The sequence below is a fragment of the Dreissena polymorpha genome, chromosome 5, assembly GCF_020536995.1.
Source record: "Dreissena polymorpha isolate Duluth1 chromosome 5, UMN_Dpol_1.0, whole genome shotgun sequence".
In the NCBI taxonomy this organism is placed as follows: domain Eukaryota; kingdom Metazoa; phylum Mollusca; class Bivalvia; order Myida; family Dreissenidae; genus Dreissena; species Dreissena polymorpha.
In genome coordinates this window covers 80,218,775-80,237,843 of record NC_068359.1, presented here as the reverse complement: position 1 = coordinate 80,237,843, position 19,069 = coordinate 80,218,775, and the positions used below count along the sequence as shown (strand labels likewise).

The window sequence follows — 19,069 nt, the reverse complement described above, 5'->3', positions numbered from 1 at the left end:
AATATTGGGATAGTCTGAGACAGTCCAATGACTGGTTGTAACAGTATAGTAATATTGGGATAGTCTGAGACAGTCCAATGACTGGTTGTAACAGTATAGTAATATTGGGATAGTCTGAGACAGTCCAATGACTGGTTGTAACAGTATAGTAATATTGGGATAGTCTGAGACAGTCCAATGACTGGTTGTAACAGTATAGTAATATTGGGATAGTCTGAGACAGTCCAATGACTGGTTGTAACAGTATAGTAATATTGTGATAGTCTGAGACAGTCCAATGACTGGTTGTAACAGTATAGTAATATTGGGATAGTCTGAGACAGTCCAATGATGCAAAGCCTCACATGCTTAATCAGGCAGTTACATGCAGCAGTAGTCAGTTGTTGCCATTTTAAGTTGATCTTTTCATTGCATTACTGGCAAGATTATTGTTATATAACTACCACACTGGTGCCCGTATGCTAATACTGATGTTTCCAAGGGACAGACTGACTAGGGCATTCCTTTAAGGTCCCTTACACTGTTGCAGGCCTTAATATCAGGCAGGTAGGTAAGATGTGTGGAAGACACACACAAAGCAAATAAAGTAGAAGTATGCAAAATACAATACACTAAAAGCAGGTACACATGCTGTGTTATTATAAAATGATATGATAATATGTGCAAAACATTGTGAAAAAAGTAAATAATGATACTTAGAACCTTGCTTTTTTAATTGAAATTGAAGTCTCCATAAAAATCATTATCAAATACTAAGAAACCATTATTATTCATCAGGCATTAATTTTCCCTTTATTTTGTCAGTGGATTGAGTGACAAATTTAAAATCCTAACGAATAATTATGTGCAATGTTAAAGTAAAATTATGATTGAATTACCGTAGGCATGAGACATTTAAATCCAATGTAATCCACGGATACATACTTTGTCTGTTTCGTAGTCAAGCTAAACCCGGTTTAAACACGATGGCCTGAAAGGTCCAAAGTAGCTCACCTGAGATAACAAGATATTATTGGGACAAATCTTCTGACCAAGTTTCATGAAGATCGGAAAATAAATGTGGCCTATAGAGTGTTAACAAGGTTTTACTATAGCCATATAAAGAAAAATTCCCTGCCCCCGTGGTGGCCATGTTTTTCACCCAACCGGCATCATTTTTGAACTCATCCAAGATATTATTGGGATGAATCTTCTGACCGAGTTTCATGAAGATCGGACTAAAAATGTGGCCTCTAGAGTGTTAACAAGATTTTACTATAGCCATAAAGGGAAAAATGCCCCACCCCTTGGCAGCCTTGTTTTTCAATCAAACGTAACAATGTTAGAACTCATCTAAAATATCAATAAGACAAATCTTCTGACCAAATTTCATGAAGATTTGACAATAAATGTGGCCTCTAGAGTGTTAACAATTAGGTTTTACTAAAGCCATATGAGGAAAAATGCCCCGCCCCCTGGACACCATGTTTTTCAACCAACCGGCATCATTTTCGAACTCGTCCAAGATATTATTGGGATGAATCTTCTGACCGAGTTTCATGAAGATCGGACTATAAATGTGGTCTCTAGATTGTTAACAAGATTTTACTATAGCCATATAAGGAAAAATGCCCCGCCCCTTGGCAGCCTTGTTTTTCAAGCAAAGGTTACCATTTTTGAACTCATCCAAGATATCATTGGGACAAATCTTCTGAGCAAGTTGTATGAAGATCAGAAAATAAATGTGGCCTCTAGAGTGTTAACAAGGTTTTACTAAAGCCATATATAGAAAAATGCCTCGCCCCCCCTGGCGGCCATGTTTTTCAACCAACCAGCATCATTTTCGAACTCATCCAAGATATTATTGGGATAAATCTTCTGACTAAGTTTCATGATGATCAGACAATAAATGTGGCCTCTATAGTGTTTACAAGATTTTACTATAGCCATATAAGGAAAAATGCCTCACCTCTTGGCAGCCATGTTTTTCAAGCAAACGTAACCATTTTCGAACTCATCCAAGATATCATTCAGACCAATCTTCTGACCAAATTTCATGAAGATTGGACATAAAATGTGCCCTCTAGAGTAACTACAAGGCAAATGTTGACGCCGCACAACGCACAAGGGACGACGGACAAAAGGCGATCACAAAAGCTCACCATGAGCACATTGTGCTCAGGTGAGCTAACAAGAGCTGTCAGAGGACAGCGCGCTCGACTATTCGAGTGCTTGACAGTATAACGTAAGCCATCATGGAGAAATTGTTCATATTTAATAATTTATTAGACGAAGTTTTTTTTTGGGGGGGGGGGTTAAGAGGAGGGTATAATGTGGGGTGTGGTCATTTATTAGACGATCTTTCAAAAATAAAAAAAGGACAAGAAATAAAAAAAAATTGGGGGTGGGTGGGTTGGGGCGGGGGGGGGGGAAGGGATTCTGGGTAGGGGCGTGGGGTATTGTTTGGGTGGAATCCATTGTGGTATTCAGGTAAGTGTTGTTTTGTCAAAGTATTAATAAAATCTGATCATAAATAAAGAAGTTATGGCAATGTAAGCAAAATGTTCAATTATCTAAGTACAAAAGGGGCAATAATTCTATCAAAATGCTTGATACAGTTGTCTGCTCTATTTAATCGGTTGGGGTCATGTTGGTAAACAAGTATGCAAAATATGAAAGCAATATGTCAAGGGACATAGGAAATATTTGGGGTAATAGCAAAATCTATCATAGATTTATAAATAATATGCATATTCTAAGTATAAAAGGGGCAACAATTCTGTCAAAATGCTTGATACAGTGGTATGCTCTTGTTTATAGGTTGGGGTCATGTTGATAAACAAGTACGCAAAATATGAAAGCAATACATGTGTATGTCAAGGGAGAGAGGAAATATTTGGGGTATTACGCAAACTTTAACATAGATTTATCAATAATATGCATATTCTAAGTATAAAAGGGGCAATAATTCTGTCAAAATGCTTGATACAGTGGTCTGCTCTTGTTTATAGGTTGGGGTCATGTTGGTAAACAAGTATGCAAAATATGAAAGCAATATGTCAAGGGACATTGAAAATATTTGGGGAAGTACGCAAACTTTAACATTTGCATGCTCACGCAAACGGCAACGCCGACGCCAGGGTGAGTAGGATAGCTACACTATATTTCATATATAATAGTCGAGCTAAAAAGGGTGCACATAACACAGTGTGCTTAGCTGACTCGTGGCATTGCTGTAAAACGCGGATGCAGTAAAGCTGTATCGATTGCGCTGGCTTTGTTTAGGTAGAATAGTAATGATTATAAGTGCTAATTGTTAACAACTTTATTACCCATTGTGTTTTTCAAGTGTGTTGACTAATTGGCAATTGACTTCGTTGTTTCAAACACTCATTAACGGTAATTTGGTCCCACTAATCCGCTTATCATTACAATTAACTTGTCAATAGCATACAATAATAAGGGCCCATTACTATCACCTGATAACATAAGACCATTTAATTGGAATGTGACAAACAGGACTCCCATGTGTCCTCCCTTTTCCCCACCACGATTTGTCGCAACTGCGAAATCACGATTTATGGCGGACATGTATTACAAACAAATCAGATATTGACTGGCGCATTTTTTTTCAAAATCAGAAATTGGCAAAATTAAGTGCTGACGAAAATAAATGGTTTCACAGTAACTGTTTTTCTATTAAATTTCTGCAAATAATTTCCTGCCATAAAAACTAAATTTTTCAAATTGTTTTCTCAATTTCATTTTTAGCATGTTTCAAAGGTTTATATGCATGTTGATGCACAGTGCCATATAAACCATGAAGATGTACACAAAATAACAAACATTGTATGGTAAAGCCCATGAGACTTCTGTTTTATACAAATAACTCTTACACTGTTAAATCCATTGGAAAACTTGAAACTTGACCAACCTTCCTAGCCCACATATTGACTAACAGATGGTATGGGCATTTATGCCTTGCTATGGGAAAACTGGGATTAATGGATGTGCAGTCTGCACAGGCTAATCTGGGACAACAATGTCTGCCTTAACTGGATTTTCCTTAAAAACAGACTACTTTTATTAAAAACATATGATTAAACCGAAATTGTCGTCTCTGATAAGCCAGTGTGGACAGCACATTTTAATCTGGGACATAAATCACATACATTAAGCCCTGTTTTCCCAGATCTAGGCTCATCTATAATGTGTAGAATATTAATGCATACACAACTATGTTTGATTACATTCAGATACACACTAATATAACTCAGCAAAACAATAAGACTTTCATGGAGACTTCATTTGTGACAGTTTATAACTATCCCGATACAAAAGCTCAAAATGATGAAATGTGAGTACCCAAATCAGCCCCAGCCTAACTGCACTAGAACATTTACCAAATGATAAAGAAAACAAATTTACTGACCATATCCACTGTTGCATTGAAACATAAAAACACAATTAGCACATAAATAAGACTGTCAGAGAAAGATATTTATCACATATACAAGAATTTAGGTTTTTTGAAACGAAGATGACATGACATCCCATTTGTAGCATATTTTGATCTTATATTTCACCTACAATTATTTCACAATTACATTGCACTTAAAAATATGTTTATTTGTTTTATAAAGGTTTATCATCATTTCTTATTCTGTTTGAACAACAAAAGTGAATAATTTCAGAAACAAATTTACAGTTTTATACAGCACATGAGAATTGTTCTGGAATACAGCATTACGGGGCTTAATGCATGTGCGTAGTGTCATCCCAGATTATCCTGTGAAATACCAAATATAATGGATTTTCTTTGTGAAGAGACTTTCTTTGAACAAAAAATCCCATAAAAGCACAAAGTGTCATTAATGATTGGCCTGTGCAGACTGCACAGGCTTGTCTAGGATGACACTCAACACATGCATTACGCCCCCTCTTTCCAGAGGGTGGCCTTTATATAAACTACCAGACCTACAGTATTTCTGAGCTCGAGACACATTCACTTAATGTCACTAAGAAAATATCGTACATTGTTGAAATAAATGTGGAATGTGAATTTCATTGATCATGTGATGGCTAATATTGCCCCACCCTATTGGGAGAGGGTTAGGAGTAGCACAGGCTGAACCAGGGGAACTTGACATGTGTTTGGTTCCCTAAAACAACGCAATTTTTCTCTAAATCCCCGTAGAGAGAGAGAGAGATGTGTGTATTAAGGCCCTTTGTCTATTTTACCTTATATAGAATATTATGACCTACGTCACATGACAATGTGTCTAATGCCATGTGGGGCCTGGAGAGCTCAAAACCAGCCTGCGCATTATGAAAGGATGCACCCTGTCTACTATAAAATCATTCAAGGTTTTCTTGATCATTAAAGTGGAAAGACATGCTCCTCACAAGACTGAAAGAGTGCGTAGGATTTTCTGCAGCAACGCTGGCCACATATGGCATGAAGCCTGTTTCCACATGAAGCAGGTCAGATAGTTGCTAGTTGCATCATTTTGTTTTTCCCATTTATCCCAATAAATTAGTAGCCAGATGGCAGTTTTAATTAGTGAACCTTTAGCTGGGACTTTATATTCAATAGTGGAAAAAAAACAGACAAAGAGCCATAATGTTCTCAAATGTTGATGCAAGCAAAACTCCTAGCATTCATTACTAGTGTTTACACCTTAAGTTAATGAGCTGTATAAGTTTGAGCTAGACGCACCCAGTTGTTAAAGAACACAAATTTAGGGGCATACGCGCAGATCGACAATAGCAATGCTTAATGTCCCCACTACATGGGGGCTGCATAAAAAATATTAAAGCAATAGCACAGTTTTGTATACTATGATATTGAAACAACTCAACATGAAACTGGCTGTTTCAAAATTAACAAGGCTATTGTCAAGCAATATGGTCCCCTACCGGCTCCACCACCATTGTCAGAAATGCCACCATTTTCAGATTATTTTTTTTGGTAACCATAGCAACCACAATTTTTGACGTAGGAACAAAATGAAATGACGTGCATAATGTCCATATTGCCATCTATCCATGTTGCAAGTTTCATGAAAAAATATTAAAAACTTTTAAAGTTATCGCAGGATCCAGAAAACCACCATTTTCAGCAGTATTCCTAGTCTATTTGTTGCCATAGCAACCAGAATTTTTGATGTAGGAACAAAATGAAAGGACGTGCATAATGTCCATATTGCCATCTATCAATGTTCCAAGTTTCACGAAAAAATATTAAGAACTTTTAAAGTTATTGCAGGATCCAGAAAAGTGTGACAGACTCACAGACAAACAGAGCGCAAACCATAGGTCCCCTCCGGTGAAACCGGTAGGGGACAATAAAGTACATGTAATTGTATGTTGTGTCTGAAAATTTCTTTGATTGCGGCCCCATGATAACCTGGCAAACACACCATCCATCCCTCATTCTTTGACCTTGTCCATTAAAGGTCATATTTAATGTATTCAAAAAAAGGCCAACAGACAACCCTCAAACAAAACTTACTTGAACACGGCATTGTATTTTGTTTTACAAACACACACACAGTCACACATCTCATTGTAATTAAGAAGGTATGGTTCATGGTGTTTACATAACAATTTATCTCGTATGTCATGGTATAAAATGGAATACACATAAAGTAAAACTTTAGCTGTACCAGCAGGAGAGAACATTAATATAAAATGCAGTCCCTTACTCATGGCAAGGAACCAGTTGCCCAACAATGAGAGGCACACACAATGCACTAGACAAGACACACAGACATGATAAACACACAAACATATAAAAATGGGATAACCACCTTGGAACGGTCAATGCAAAAGCACTGGTGGGGGGCGGGGGCTTAACCGGTTTCTACGAGCTTCTAACCACACACTTGGGCCAGCATGATTCATTTATCATTTCAATTAAATTACCATTTCACTACTTAATTGTTATATACAGACCAGAGCACCAAACGATGAAATCAAACCAAAATAAGTATTATAAAACTATATCTTGTCTTTATTAAAAAGCTTAGGATAGCAACATGCACCAGTAGATCATCATTGAGATAATTGTTGGGCAATGCAAGAAGCTGCAGTAAAGTTGTAAAAGGTCAAATTACAAAGCTTGGTTGTGTATGTATAGCTTTAGTCACATACAATAGTACAAGTTACAACAGAGGATATTAGTTATACAATATTAGCTCAGGTAAAATTTTACTTAGTACGTTACACTATGGATCTTGAAAATTATGTTAATTTAATATGAGAAAGAGAAGTGCCTAAATACAGTAAAAGTTTCTGTAAAATCATGTATATGTGTCCGCAAAAAAAATCTTTTTTTTTAAAGAAATAATTTCCGCAAAAAAATTCTTCTTTTTTTGTTTAAGAAATAATTTTTTGTAGACACAATAATTCGTGGTTTTCTGATTTTTGATCAAACTAGAGCTTTGTCACAGACCTGACTAATACCCCCACATTCCGCATTTACACAGAATATTTAGCATATTTTTTTAGCTGGCATGGCCCATGTTCGAACTTGGCCTTAAGATCATCTAGGTAAAACTTCTGACCAAGTTTGGTGAAGATCGGATAAAAACTACTTGAATTAGAGAGCAGACACCATGCTGAATATTTAGCAAGAGGGCCTGAAAAGCCCAAAGTCGCTCACCTGAGATAACAAGATATTATTAGGACAAATCTTCTGACCAAGTTTGATGAAGAATCGGAAAATAAATGTGGCCTCTAGAGTGTAAACAAGGTTTTATACTATAGCCATATAAGGAAAAATGCCCCATCCCCTGGCAGCCATGTTTTTCAACCAACCGGCGTCATTTTTGAACTCTTCCAAGATATTATTGGGATGAATCTTCTGACCAAGTTTCATCAAGATCGGAGAGTAAATGTGGCCTCTAGAGTGTTTACAAGATTTTACTATAGCCATTTAAGGAAAAATGCCCCACCCCATTGGAAGCCATGTTTATCAAGCAAACATACTTATTTTTGAACTCATACAAGATAGCATTGAGACCAATCTTCTGACCAAATTTCATGAAGATTGGACAATAAATGTGGCCTCTAGTGTTAACAAGGTTTTACTAAAAGCCATATACATGTATAGCCATATAAGGAAAAATGCCCCGCCCCCTGGTGGCCATGTTTTAAAGCAACCAAAACCATTTTCGAACTCATCCAAGATATCATTGGGACAAATCTTCTGACCAAGTTTCATGATGATTGGAAAATAAATGTGACCTCTAGAGTGTTAAAGTTTTACTATAGCCATATAAGGAAAAATGCCCCGCCCCCAAGGTGGCCATGGTTTTCAACCAACTGGCATCATTTTTGAACTCGTCCAAGATATTATTGGGATGAATCTTTTGACCAAATTTTATGAAGATCGGACTATAAATGTGGCCTCTAGAGTGTTTACAAGATTTTACTATAGTCATATTATAGCCATATAAGGAAAAATGCCCGGCCCCTTGGCAGCCATGTTTGTCAAACAAACATAACCATTTTCGAACTCATACATGATATCAATAAGACAAATCTTCTGACCATATTTCATGAAGATTGGACAATAAATGTGGCCTCTAGAGTGTTAACAAGGTTTTACTATAGCCATATAAAGGAAAAATGCCCCGCCCCCTGGCGGCCATGTTTTTCAACCAAAGGGCATCATTTCTGAACTCGTCCAAGATATTATTGGGATGAATCTTCTGACCAAGTTTCATGAAGATTGGACAATAAATGTGGCCTCTAGAGTGTTAACAAGATTTTACTATAGCCATATTAGGAAAAATGCCCCGCCCCTTGGCAGCCATGTTTTTCAAGAAAAGGTTACTGTTTCTGAACTTATCCAAAATATCATTGGGACAAATCTCTTGAGCAAGTTTCATGAAGATCAGAAAATAAATGTGGCCTCTTGAGTGTTAACAAGGTTTTACTATAGTCATATAAAGGAAAAATGCCCCGCCCCCTGGCGGCCATGTTTTTCAACCAACCGGCATCATTTTCGAACTTGTCCAAGATATTATTGGGATGAATATTCTGATCAAGTTTCATGAAGATCAGACAATAAATGTGGCCTCTAAAGTGTTAACAAGATTTTACTATAGCCATAAAAAGCCATATAAGGAAAAATGCCCCACCCTTTGGCAGCCATGTTTTTCAAGCAAACGTAACCATTTTTAAACTCATTCAAGATATCATTGAGACCAATCTTCTGACCAAATTTCATGAAGATTGGACAATAAATGTGGCCTCTAGAGAGTTAACAAGGCAAATGTTGACGGTGCACGACGGACGACAGACAAAAAGCGATCAGGTGAGTTAAAAATGCACTAAATGACCCCATGACCTAGTTTTTGGCCCGGCATGGCCCATGTTCAAACTTGGCCTAGAGATCATCTGGATAAAACTTCTGACCAAGTTTGGTGAAGATTGGATGAAAACTACTTGAAATAGAGAGTGGACAACATGCTGCATGTTTAAAACGCACTAAGTGACCCTGTGACTTAGTTTTTGACCCGGCAAGGCCCATGTTCAAACTTGGCCTAAACATCATCTAGATACAAGTTCTGCCCAAGTTTGGTGAAGATCGGATGAAAACTACTTGAATTACAGAGCGGACACGGACCGACAGACCGACAGACAAGTTCACTCCTAATAATATTCTATGGTCAATTTCCGATGTGTTTATGTAAAATTTCTGGACAGGTCAACCCCATAAATAATAGTGATTTTACAGTATAAAGATGAATTATTGATAAGAGGAATAATAGCATTAGAAATACACTGCTTTATATAAAGTTGAATGAAGTCTTCGTTCAAACAGAGAATTTATCTGTAATGATTAATAGAAAACCACTTCAAACTTGACAAATCAACAACCCTTACCCCTCACTGGCCCTTCGATACCAAGAACTGTGAGAAACATGGAGAGTACATAAGTAACGGGGAAACTTTCTGTTACTGTGACTTGTGTGGTATGTCTTTGTTTAGAGCAATATGTTAAGAATTAACTTCATATGAGCAACGCCATGTGAAAATGGGTCTTATGCCATATGTAGCCATGGTATCTCCAGACCTGTCCGCGCATCGGCACAGTCTGGTTAGGAGCTTCCATATCTGCTATTGAGACCCTCCTTTACTTTCAAGCGGACAGAGTAAGTACATTTGCCTCTGTAAGCAGGTCACATATGTCATAAGACCTCTTTTTGCATAATGTGGCTCATATAGGTAAAGATTTCAGGGCTGTAATTTGTTATATATCCTGATAATAATCATAAACACTTTAATAAGAAAACTAAAGAATGACTTACAGAAAGAAATCCTCACTGATACATGTAACTACATAATTCTGAATGAATATGTCATACAACATAAAAACTTTAAAAAATTATGTGCATTTAGCATTAAACTAAAGTTTGTTGACCTTGGGGAATTGTTTAAAAAGCAATATTCACAATACAATACAGATAGATCTTTTTACTCAAACCATACACATATAACGCTCCACAATACAATACAGATAGATCTTTTTAATCAATCCATACACATATAACCCTCCACAAGGCTGATATGCAGCAGCAACTTTTTAATAACATTCTCCAGCTTAACCGTTGTCAACTTTAACAGATTCAGTTTTTAAAACATGCAAGTGTAACTCAAGGGAGAGCTTTGTCACAGACACATCAGCCATCCACTTGGGCTACATGTTGTTGGAATAAGCTTAAGTACTTTTGAAATGCAGATTTTAGTTTTCACTTATTTCTGTTATCATAGCAACCAACATTTTGGTTGACAAAAAAGCATTTTCCCCATAGGGCCCTTAATCAACAAACTAAGTGTCATCAACCCAAGTTAAGTGTATATTCAGTTTTGCAGGAACCCTTTTTTTTCAATCAGTTTTCAATTATTTGTGAAACCATTCAGTTACTTTGACAATCTTTTGAAACAAATGTTTTCTATTTAATATACAGTGTTTGAGTTACTTTGCAAGTGGAGTTATTTGCAGTGTTCAAAAGCTCTGATCTAGTTTCAATTGTTGTCATAATAATTCACTGTTGTTTTGTTCTTTGTATTTGATAGTCATCTATCTAAACTAATTATTCAAAATGTTTTTTTTCTGAATTAGTGTTCTGTTTAAAGTTGAGAATGGGCATGCAACATAGTGCAGTCTATTTAATTTCAAGTGTAAGCAATATGCAAACATTCAAGCTGCAAGGACGGAAATCAGCATAAGCCCATATGTGCTACCCTGGTAGATTCTGACTTTCTACATTTGCCAATTATAACATGAGCCAACTCTGGGACAAAATGGGCTTAATAGTTGTGCGTAGAGTGTCATCCCAGATTAACCTGTGCATCTCCATTATAATGGAATCTCTCATTCCAAGGAATTCTCTGTAAATGATTATCAAGTTTATGCAGAAAGTGTTGTCCCTGATTGGCCTGTGCAGACTACATATGCTAATATAGTCTGACACTATACGCAATACCTTAACCCTTGATTGGCCGGTGCAGACTACACATGCTAATATAATCTGACACTATACGCAATACCTTAACCCCTGATTGGCCTGTGCAGACTACACATGCTAATATAATCTGACACTATACGCAATACCTTAACCCCTGATTGGCCTGTGCAGACTACACATGCTAATATAATCTGACACTATACGCAATACCTTAACCCTTGATTGGCCTGTGCAGACTACACATGCTAATATAATCTGACACAATACGCAATACCTTAACCCCAGATAGGCCTGTGCAGACTACACATGCTAATATAATCTGACACTATATGCAATACCTTAACCCCTGATTGGCCTGTGCAGACTACACATGCTAATATAATCTGACACTATACGCAATACCTTAACCCTTGATTGGCCTGTGCAGACTACACATGCTAATATAGTCTGACACTATACGCAATACCTTAACCCCAGATTGGCCTGTGCAGACTACACATGCTAATATAATCTGACACTATACGCAATACCTTAACCCCTGATTGGCCTGTGCAGACTACAGATGCTAATATAATCTGACACAATACGCAATACCTTAACCCCAGATTGGCCTGTGCAGACTACACATGCTAATATAATCTGACACTATATGCAATACCTTAACCCCTGATTGGCCTGTGCAGACTACACATGCTAATATAATCTGACACTATACGCAATACCTTAACCCCTGATTGGCCTGTGCAGACTACACATGCTAATATAATCTGACACTATACGCAATACCTTAACCCTTGATTGGCCTGTGCAGACTACACATGCTAATATAATCTGACACTATACGCAATACCTTAACCCCTGATTGGCCTGTGCAGACTACAAATGCTAATATAATCGGACACTATACGCAATACCTTAACCCTTGATTGGCCTGTGCAGACTACACATGCTAATATAGCCTGACACTATACGCAATACCTTAACCCTTGATTGGCCTGTGCAGACTACACATGCTAATATAGTCTGACACTATACACAATACCTTAACCCCTGATTGGCCTGTGCAGACTACACATGCTAATATAATCTGACACTATACACAATACCTTAACCCCTGATTGGCCTGTGCAGACTACACATGCTAATATAATCTGACACTATACACAATACCTTAACCCCTGATTGGCCTGTGCAGACTACACATGCTAATATAATCTGACACTATACGCAATACCTTAACCCTTGATTGGCCTGTGCAGACTACACATGCTAATATAGTCTGACACTATACGCAATACCTTAACCCCTGATTGGCCTGTGCAGACTTCACATGCTAATATAATCGGACACTATACGCAATACCTTAACCCTTGATTGGCCTGTGCAGACTACACATGCTAATATAGTCTGACACTATACGCAATACCTTAACCCCTGATTGGCCTGTGCAGACTACACATGCTAATATAATCTGACACTATACGCAATACCTTAACCCCTGATTGGCCTGTGCAGACTACAAATGCTAATATAATCGGACACTATACGCAATACCTTAACCCTTGATTGGCCTGTGCAGACTACACATGCTAATATAGTCTGACACTATACGCAATACCTTAACCCTTGATTGGCCTGTGCAGACTACACATGCTAATATAATCTGACACTATACGCAATACCTTAACCCCTGATTGGCCTGTGCAGACTACACATGCTAATATAATCTGACACTATACGCAATACCTTAACCCCTGATTGGCCTGTGCAGACTACACATGCTAATATAGTCTGACACTATACGCAATACCTTAACCCCTGATTGGCCTGTGCAGACTACACATGCTAATATAATCTGACACTATACGCAATACCTTAACCCTTGATTGGCCTGTGCAGACTACACATGCTAATATAATCTGACACTATACGCAATACCTTAACCCTTGATTGGCCTGTGCAGACTACACATGCTAATATAATCTGACACTATACGCAATACCTTAACCCCTGATTGGCCTGTGCAGACTACACATGCTAATATAATCTGACACTATACGCAATACCTTAACCCTTGATTGGCCTGTGCAGACTACACATGCTAATATAGTCTGACACTATACGCAATACCTTAACCCCTGATTGGCCTATGCAGACTACACATGCTAATATAATCTGACACTATACGCAATACCTTAACCCCTGATTGGCCTGTGCAGACTACACATGCTAATATAATCTGACACTATACGCAATACCTTAACCCTTGATTGGCCTGTGCAGACTACACATGCTAATATAATCTGACACTATACGCAATACCTTAACCCCTGATTGGCCTGTGCAGACTACACATGCTAATATAATCTGACACTATACGCAATACCTTAACCCTTGATTGGCCTGTGCAGACTACACATGCTAATATAATCTGACACTATACGCAATACCTTAACCCTTGATTGGCCTGTGCAGACTACACATGCTAATATAATCTGACACTATACGCAATACCTTAACCCTTGATTGGCCTGTGCAGACTACACATGCTAATATAGTCTGACACTATACGCAATACCTTAACCCTTGATTGGCCTGTGCAGACTACACATGCTAATATAGTCTGACACTATACACAATACCTTAACCCCTGATTGGCCTGTGCAGACCACACATGCTAATATAATCTGACACTATACGCAATACCTTAACCCTTGATTGGCCTGTGCAGACTACACATGCTGATATAGTCTGACACTATACACAATACCTTAACCCCTGATTGGCCTGTGCAGACTACACATGCTAATATAGTCTGACACTATACGCAATACCTTAACCCTTGATTGGCCTGTGCAGACTACACATGCTAATATAGTCTGACACTATACGCAATACCTTAACCCCTGATTGGCCTGTGCAGACTACACATGCTAATACAATCTGACACTATACGCAATACCTTAATCCTTGATTGGCCTGTGCAGACTACACATGCTAATATAATCTGACACTATACGCAATACCTTAACCCCTGATTGGCCTGTGCAGACTACACATGCTAATATAATCTGACACTATACGCAATACCTTAACCCCTGATTGGCCTGTGCAGACTACACATGCTAATATAATCTGACACTATACGCAATACCTTAACCCCTGATTGGCCTGTGCAGACTACACATGCTAATATAATCTGACACTATACGCAATACCTTAACCCTTGATTGGCCTGTGCAGACTACACATGCTAATATAGTCTGACACTATACACAATACCTTAACCCCAGATATCCCAGAACACTTCTCATATAATAATAAAGGCCTGTTTATTCAAACTGCTGGGTCTGCATATTCCTACATATGGGCTGTGCTCTGTGAATAGGGGGTTTAATGCATGTGCGTAAAGTGTTGTCCCAGATTAGCCTGTGAAGTGTACACAGGCTAATCAGGGACGACACTTTCCACCTAAACTTGATTTTGCTAAGAAGAGACTTTCTTTAAAGGAAAACTATAAAAAAAATGGGGAAAGTGTTGTCCCTGATTAGTCTGTGTGGACTTTATGTACATGCATTAAACCCCCCCTTTCTACAGAGCACAGATAATATATTTTGGGACAAGTTTAAGAATATTCCTTACATTAAAAAATTTCTTTAAGTGTATTGTATTGATTTTTATTTATTTTTGGTCATTTTGATTTTCAACAATTGAGAATGAGAATTTTGATAAATCGTTTATCCTTGAGTAGGCAGAAAAAAGTGAATGCTCACAAAATGTTTGATCTGAAATGTATATAACTTAAGTTAAAATTTCAACAAAGAGCTTCATGAATACAGGCCCTGGTGACTTTAGTCAGACAAAAACAGCATCCTTTTAGTGTTTCTGGCATAAACCAAAATAATAACACTTATGTGTTTCCTGCAATGAGACATAATCAAAACACTTAAGTCTTTCTGGCAAAAACAACAACAACTTTGTGAAAACAGCCCAACCTAACAGCAATTGTTTCTGGCAAAACACAACCCCTATCTTACTGAACATAGAAGATCCTCCACTACAAAAGGTATGTAACACCATTCTCCACACAAAAGTACTTAATTCTGGCCTGACAGGACAGCGCAGTCATTCAAAACGGGTGCTACTTAACCTACCTGACTGGTTGTGCAGTCTGTTTGTCCCTAGAGTAGAGAGTGGACTGGTTCCGCTCCATGTCTATCTTAGTACCGTCACCCTTCATCACAGCAATACACTTCCAGTTACCCAGGTAGTTACCTAGCAACATAAACACATCTCTCCAGTGAATTCAGAGATAATTGCACACATGATCCTCATGCTGGGAAAGCAGGGCTTAATTCACGTGTGTTAAGTTTTGTCCTACGTTAGCTTGTGCAGTCTGCACAGGCTTCATGTGTGTTAAGTTTTGTCCCAGGTTAGCTTGTGCAGTCTGCACAGGCTTCATGTGTGTTAAGTTTTGTCCCAGGTTAGCTTGTGCAGTCTGCGCAGGCTTCATGTGTGCTGAGTTTTGTCCTAGGTGAGCTTGTGCAGTCTGCACAGGCTTCATGTGTGTTAAGTTTTGTCCTAGGTTAGCTTGTGCAGTCTGCGCAGGCTTCATGTGTGCTGAGTTTTGTCCCAGGTTAGCTTGTGCAGTCTGCACAGGCTTCATGTGTGTTAAGTTTTGTCCTAGGTTAGCTTGTGCAGTCTGCACAGGCTTCATGTGTGTTAAGTTTTGTCCTAGCAGGGTTTTTTTTTTAGAAAAAGGGGAAGACGCTGGACGCTGGGTAAAAGGGGGAAATCGAGCGTGAAAGAGACATATTTGGGGAAAAAAATAAAAACTGTTTATTTCAATGTCTATAACTCACCTATAGACTTCAGGTTTTTTTTATAGAAAAAGAGGCATGTCTCTGACCTTTTTGTTCTTAAACACATGAACAAGTATGATATTAAAGTCAAAGTCCTAAATAAAGTTGCAGGGGTAGCTCTAATAATGGAAAATGTTTTCAACTGGGGCCGGGGAAGGATGTCAATATTGTGATTTCAATTTCATGATGAATGGGTTGACGATCTAGATCTGCTACAGTATTGGAAGGGAAAGGTGCAGCAGCTGCCGATTGTCTACTTTCACTTTCATAATAATCCGACAGTATTAATCGATGTTGATTACATGTACCTCCGAATCCTGCTGGGTTTCAACGGTTTTTAATGATTCATTCTTAAAAAATGCGTCAACACAATTAATATTTTCCGAGTCCGAACGTTTTATTTTGTTTGTGTATGAACGCCAATTGTGAGACTTTTTTCAGTTTTAACGTTTATATCTTGGCTTTCACATAACCCGGATGAAAATTCGACTGGTTTCCGGTAATTAATTGACGAAACACCCTTCTCGCGCAAGACCGGAGTCCAGTAAAATAGTCACATGATTAGTACGATTAGTTGCCCGGTTTCCATGACGTAATTTAAGAGCTATATATAGAATCACTGGGATTCCCAGATTTGAGTGTTCGTCGGGAGAGAGAGAGAGAGAGCGAGATCGTTGTACATCGTACAAATTGGATAAGTGTCGACTTCCCAAAAGAAAAAAAAACATTTTTTTGAGGGTAAAATATTATATTTTGGTGAAAAATTATATTTTTGGAGGGGAAATGGTTTTTTGGGGGGAAAAATTCTGGTAGGGGAAGACGCCGAATATCGGCGTCACTTTCTTAGTAAAAAAAACACCCTGCCTAGGTTAGCTTGTGCAGTCTGCACAGGCTTCATGTGTGTTAAGTTTTGTCCTAGGTAAGCTTGTGCAGTCTGCACAGGCTTCATGTGTGTTAAGTTTTGTCCCAGGTTAGCTTGTGCAGTCTGCGCAGGCTTCATGTGTGTTAAGTTTTGTCCCAGGTTAGCTTGTGCAGTCTGCGCAGGCTTCATGTGTGCTGAGTTTTGTCCTAGGTGAGCTTGTGCAGTCTGCACAGGCTTCATGTGTGTTAAGTTTTGTCCTAGGTTAGCTTGTGCAGTCTGCACAGGCTTCATGTGTGTTAAGTTTTGTCCCAGGTTAGCTTGTGCAGTCTGCGCAGGCTTCATGTGTGCTGAGTTTTGTCCTAGGTGAGCTTGTGCAGTCTGCACAGGCTTCATGTGTGTTAAGTTTTGTCCTAGGTTAGCTTGTGCAGTCTGCGCAGGCTTCATGTGTGTTAAGTTTTGTCCCAGGTTAGCTTGTGCAGTCTGCGCAGGCTTCATGTGTGTTAAGTTTTGTCCCAGGTTAGCTTGTGCAGTCTGCACAGGCTTCATGTGTGTTAAGTTTTGTCCCAGGTTAGCTTGTGCAGTCTGCGCAGGCTAATCAGGGATTACACTTTCAGCATGAACTGGATTTTTGTTAAGAAGGGACTTAAAGCAAAAAAACATTGAAACGAAAGTGTCGTCCCTGATTAGCTTGTGCGGACTGCACATGCTTATCTGGTACCACTTTTTACACACAAACATTAAGTGCCATTTTCCCATAAAAAGCTAATATTGCTTGTTTAACTATAGATGACCAACAATTTGAGTTGTTATTGGCATTACCGCAAATATATAGAAACTGTAAATATGTAGTTTATAGACAGAAAAGGTAATAAAGAAAACATTTTTTCACTGCAGTTCTAGCAAAACATGACACAATATTCTGCAGTTACAAAAGAAACTATTTATGACATTTTTGAAATTATTTTATTTTTACTCTTAGATTTTATTGCATATTTACAATAATAATTTTTCTTTTTTTTTCTATATATCAGAATTTCATGATTGTGATTTAAGATTTAACTCAAAATCTTTAAAAGGATAAAAATGGATAGAGTGGAGTCACCTTCTGCGAAAACTGGGCTTAATGCAGGTGCGTTAAGTGTCGTCCCAGATTAGCCTGTGAGTCCATGTGCGTTAAGTGTCATCCCAGTCTTCACAGGTTAATCAGGAACAACACTTTCTGCTTTTTATGCTATTTTTTGTCTAAATGATGTCTCTTTTTAACGAAAATCTTATTAATGTGGAAAGTGTTGTGTCCAATTAGCCAGTTTAGACTGCAAAGGCCAATCTGGGACGTAACTGTACGCAGATGCATTAAGCCCAGTTTTCACAGAGTTAGGCTCAGTGAGCAACCTTTGATCCTTATACCTTAATTTAATCCACGTGTGGACCATAAGTGAACACAACCGGCTCATATAGAAAACACACCTGAAAGCTTCTCAATAAAGAATAAACCAAAGTCCCAAGGAACCTCTTCCAGTGTATTTTCTTGCATGTATGAGTGTGTTTCAGATTTCAGTACTAACTAATTTTGTCTTAATAATCACATATTTGGCATTTACAGTTCTGCCGTACAAAACTGTATGCATCTTAAACACAATATTACAACTTTGCACATGTTGCAGTCTTGCAGATAGAAATCTTCATTCACTTATTTATTATGACTTAAATTAGAAGTATACAAAGGTACACTAAGGCAATACTTGAATACAATAAGTTTATTGTTCAATACTTCCTGATTACTGTTACCTTTCCACATGCGTACACAGCTGTCATCTCCTGAAGACACGAGGACTGTACCCAGCACATTCCAGCACACTCTCCACACCTGCAACACACCATAA

General features: G+C 38.2%; 1 protein-coding gene and 2 long non-coding RNA genes across 5 annotated transcripts in view; 1 reads left to right on the top strand and 2 right to left on the bottom strand.

Annotated features, from left to right (window-relative positions):
* Positions 1-19,069, bottom strand: part of LOC127881574 (nucleoporin SEH1-like) — a 45,606-nt gene that overhangs the window by 13,222 nt on the left and 13,315 nt on the right. For both annotated transcript variants that reach the window (XM_052429555.1, XM_052429554.1), the window contains exons 8-9: positions 18,975-19,053; positions 15,617-15,737 (exon numbers count right to left, since the gene is read on the bottom strand). In XM_052429555.1, the coding sequence (XP_052285515.1) occupies positions 15,617-15,737; positions 18,975-19,053 (200 nt within the window). The remainder of the gene's footprint in view (positions 1-15,616; positions 15,738-18,974; positions 19,054-19,069) is intronic.
* On the bottom strand, positions 12,767-13,790 carry LOC127881577 (uncharacterized). The gene is made up of 3 exons (XR_008050154.1): positions 13,657-13,790; positions 13,401-13,528; positions 12,767-12,824 (listed from the first exon to the last, which is right to left on the bottom strand). It is a non-coding gene; the product is annotated as an uncharacterized LOC127881577 (long non-coding RNA).
* On the top strand, positions 16,016-17,775 carry LOC127881578 (uncharacterized). 2 transcript variants are annotated; one of them, XR_008050155.1, is made up of 3 exons: positions 16,016-16,047; positions 16,099-16,149; positions 17,193-17,325. It is a non-coding gene; the product is annotated as an uncharacterized LOC127881578 (long non-coding RNA). The 2 variants fall into 2 exon arrangements; XR_008050156.1 differs by lacking the exon at positions 16,099-16,149 and adding an exon at positions 17,550-17,775 and having other exon boundaries at positions 16,027-16,047; positions 17,193-17,243.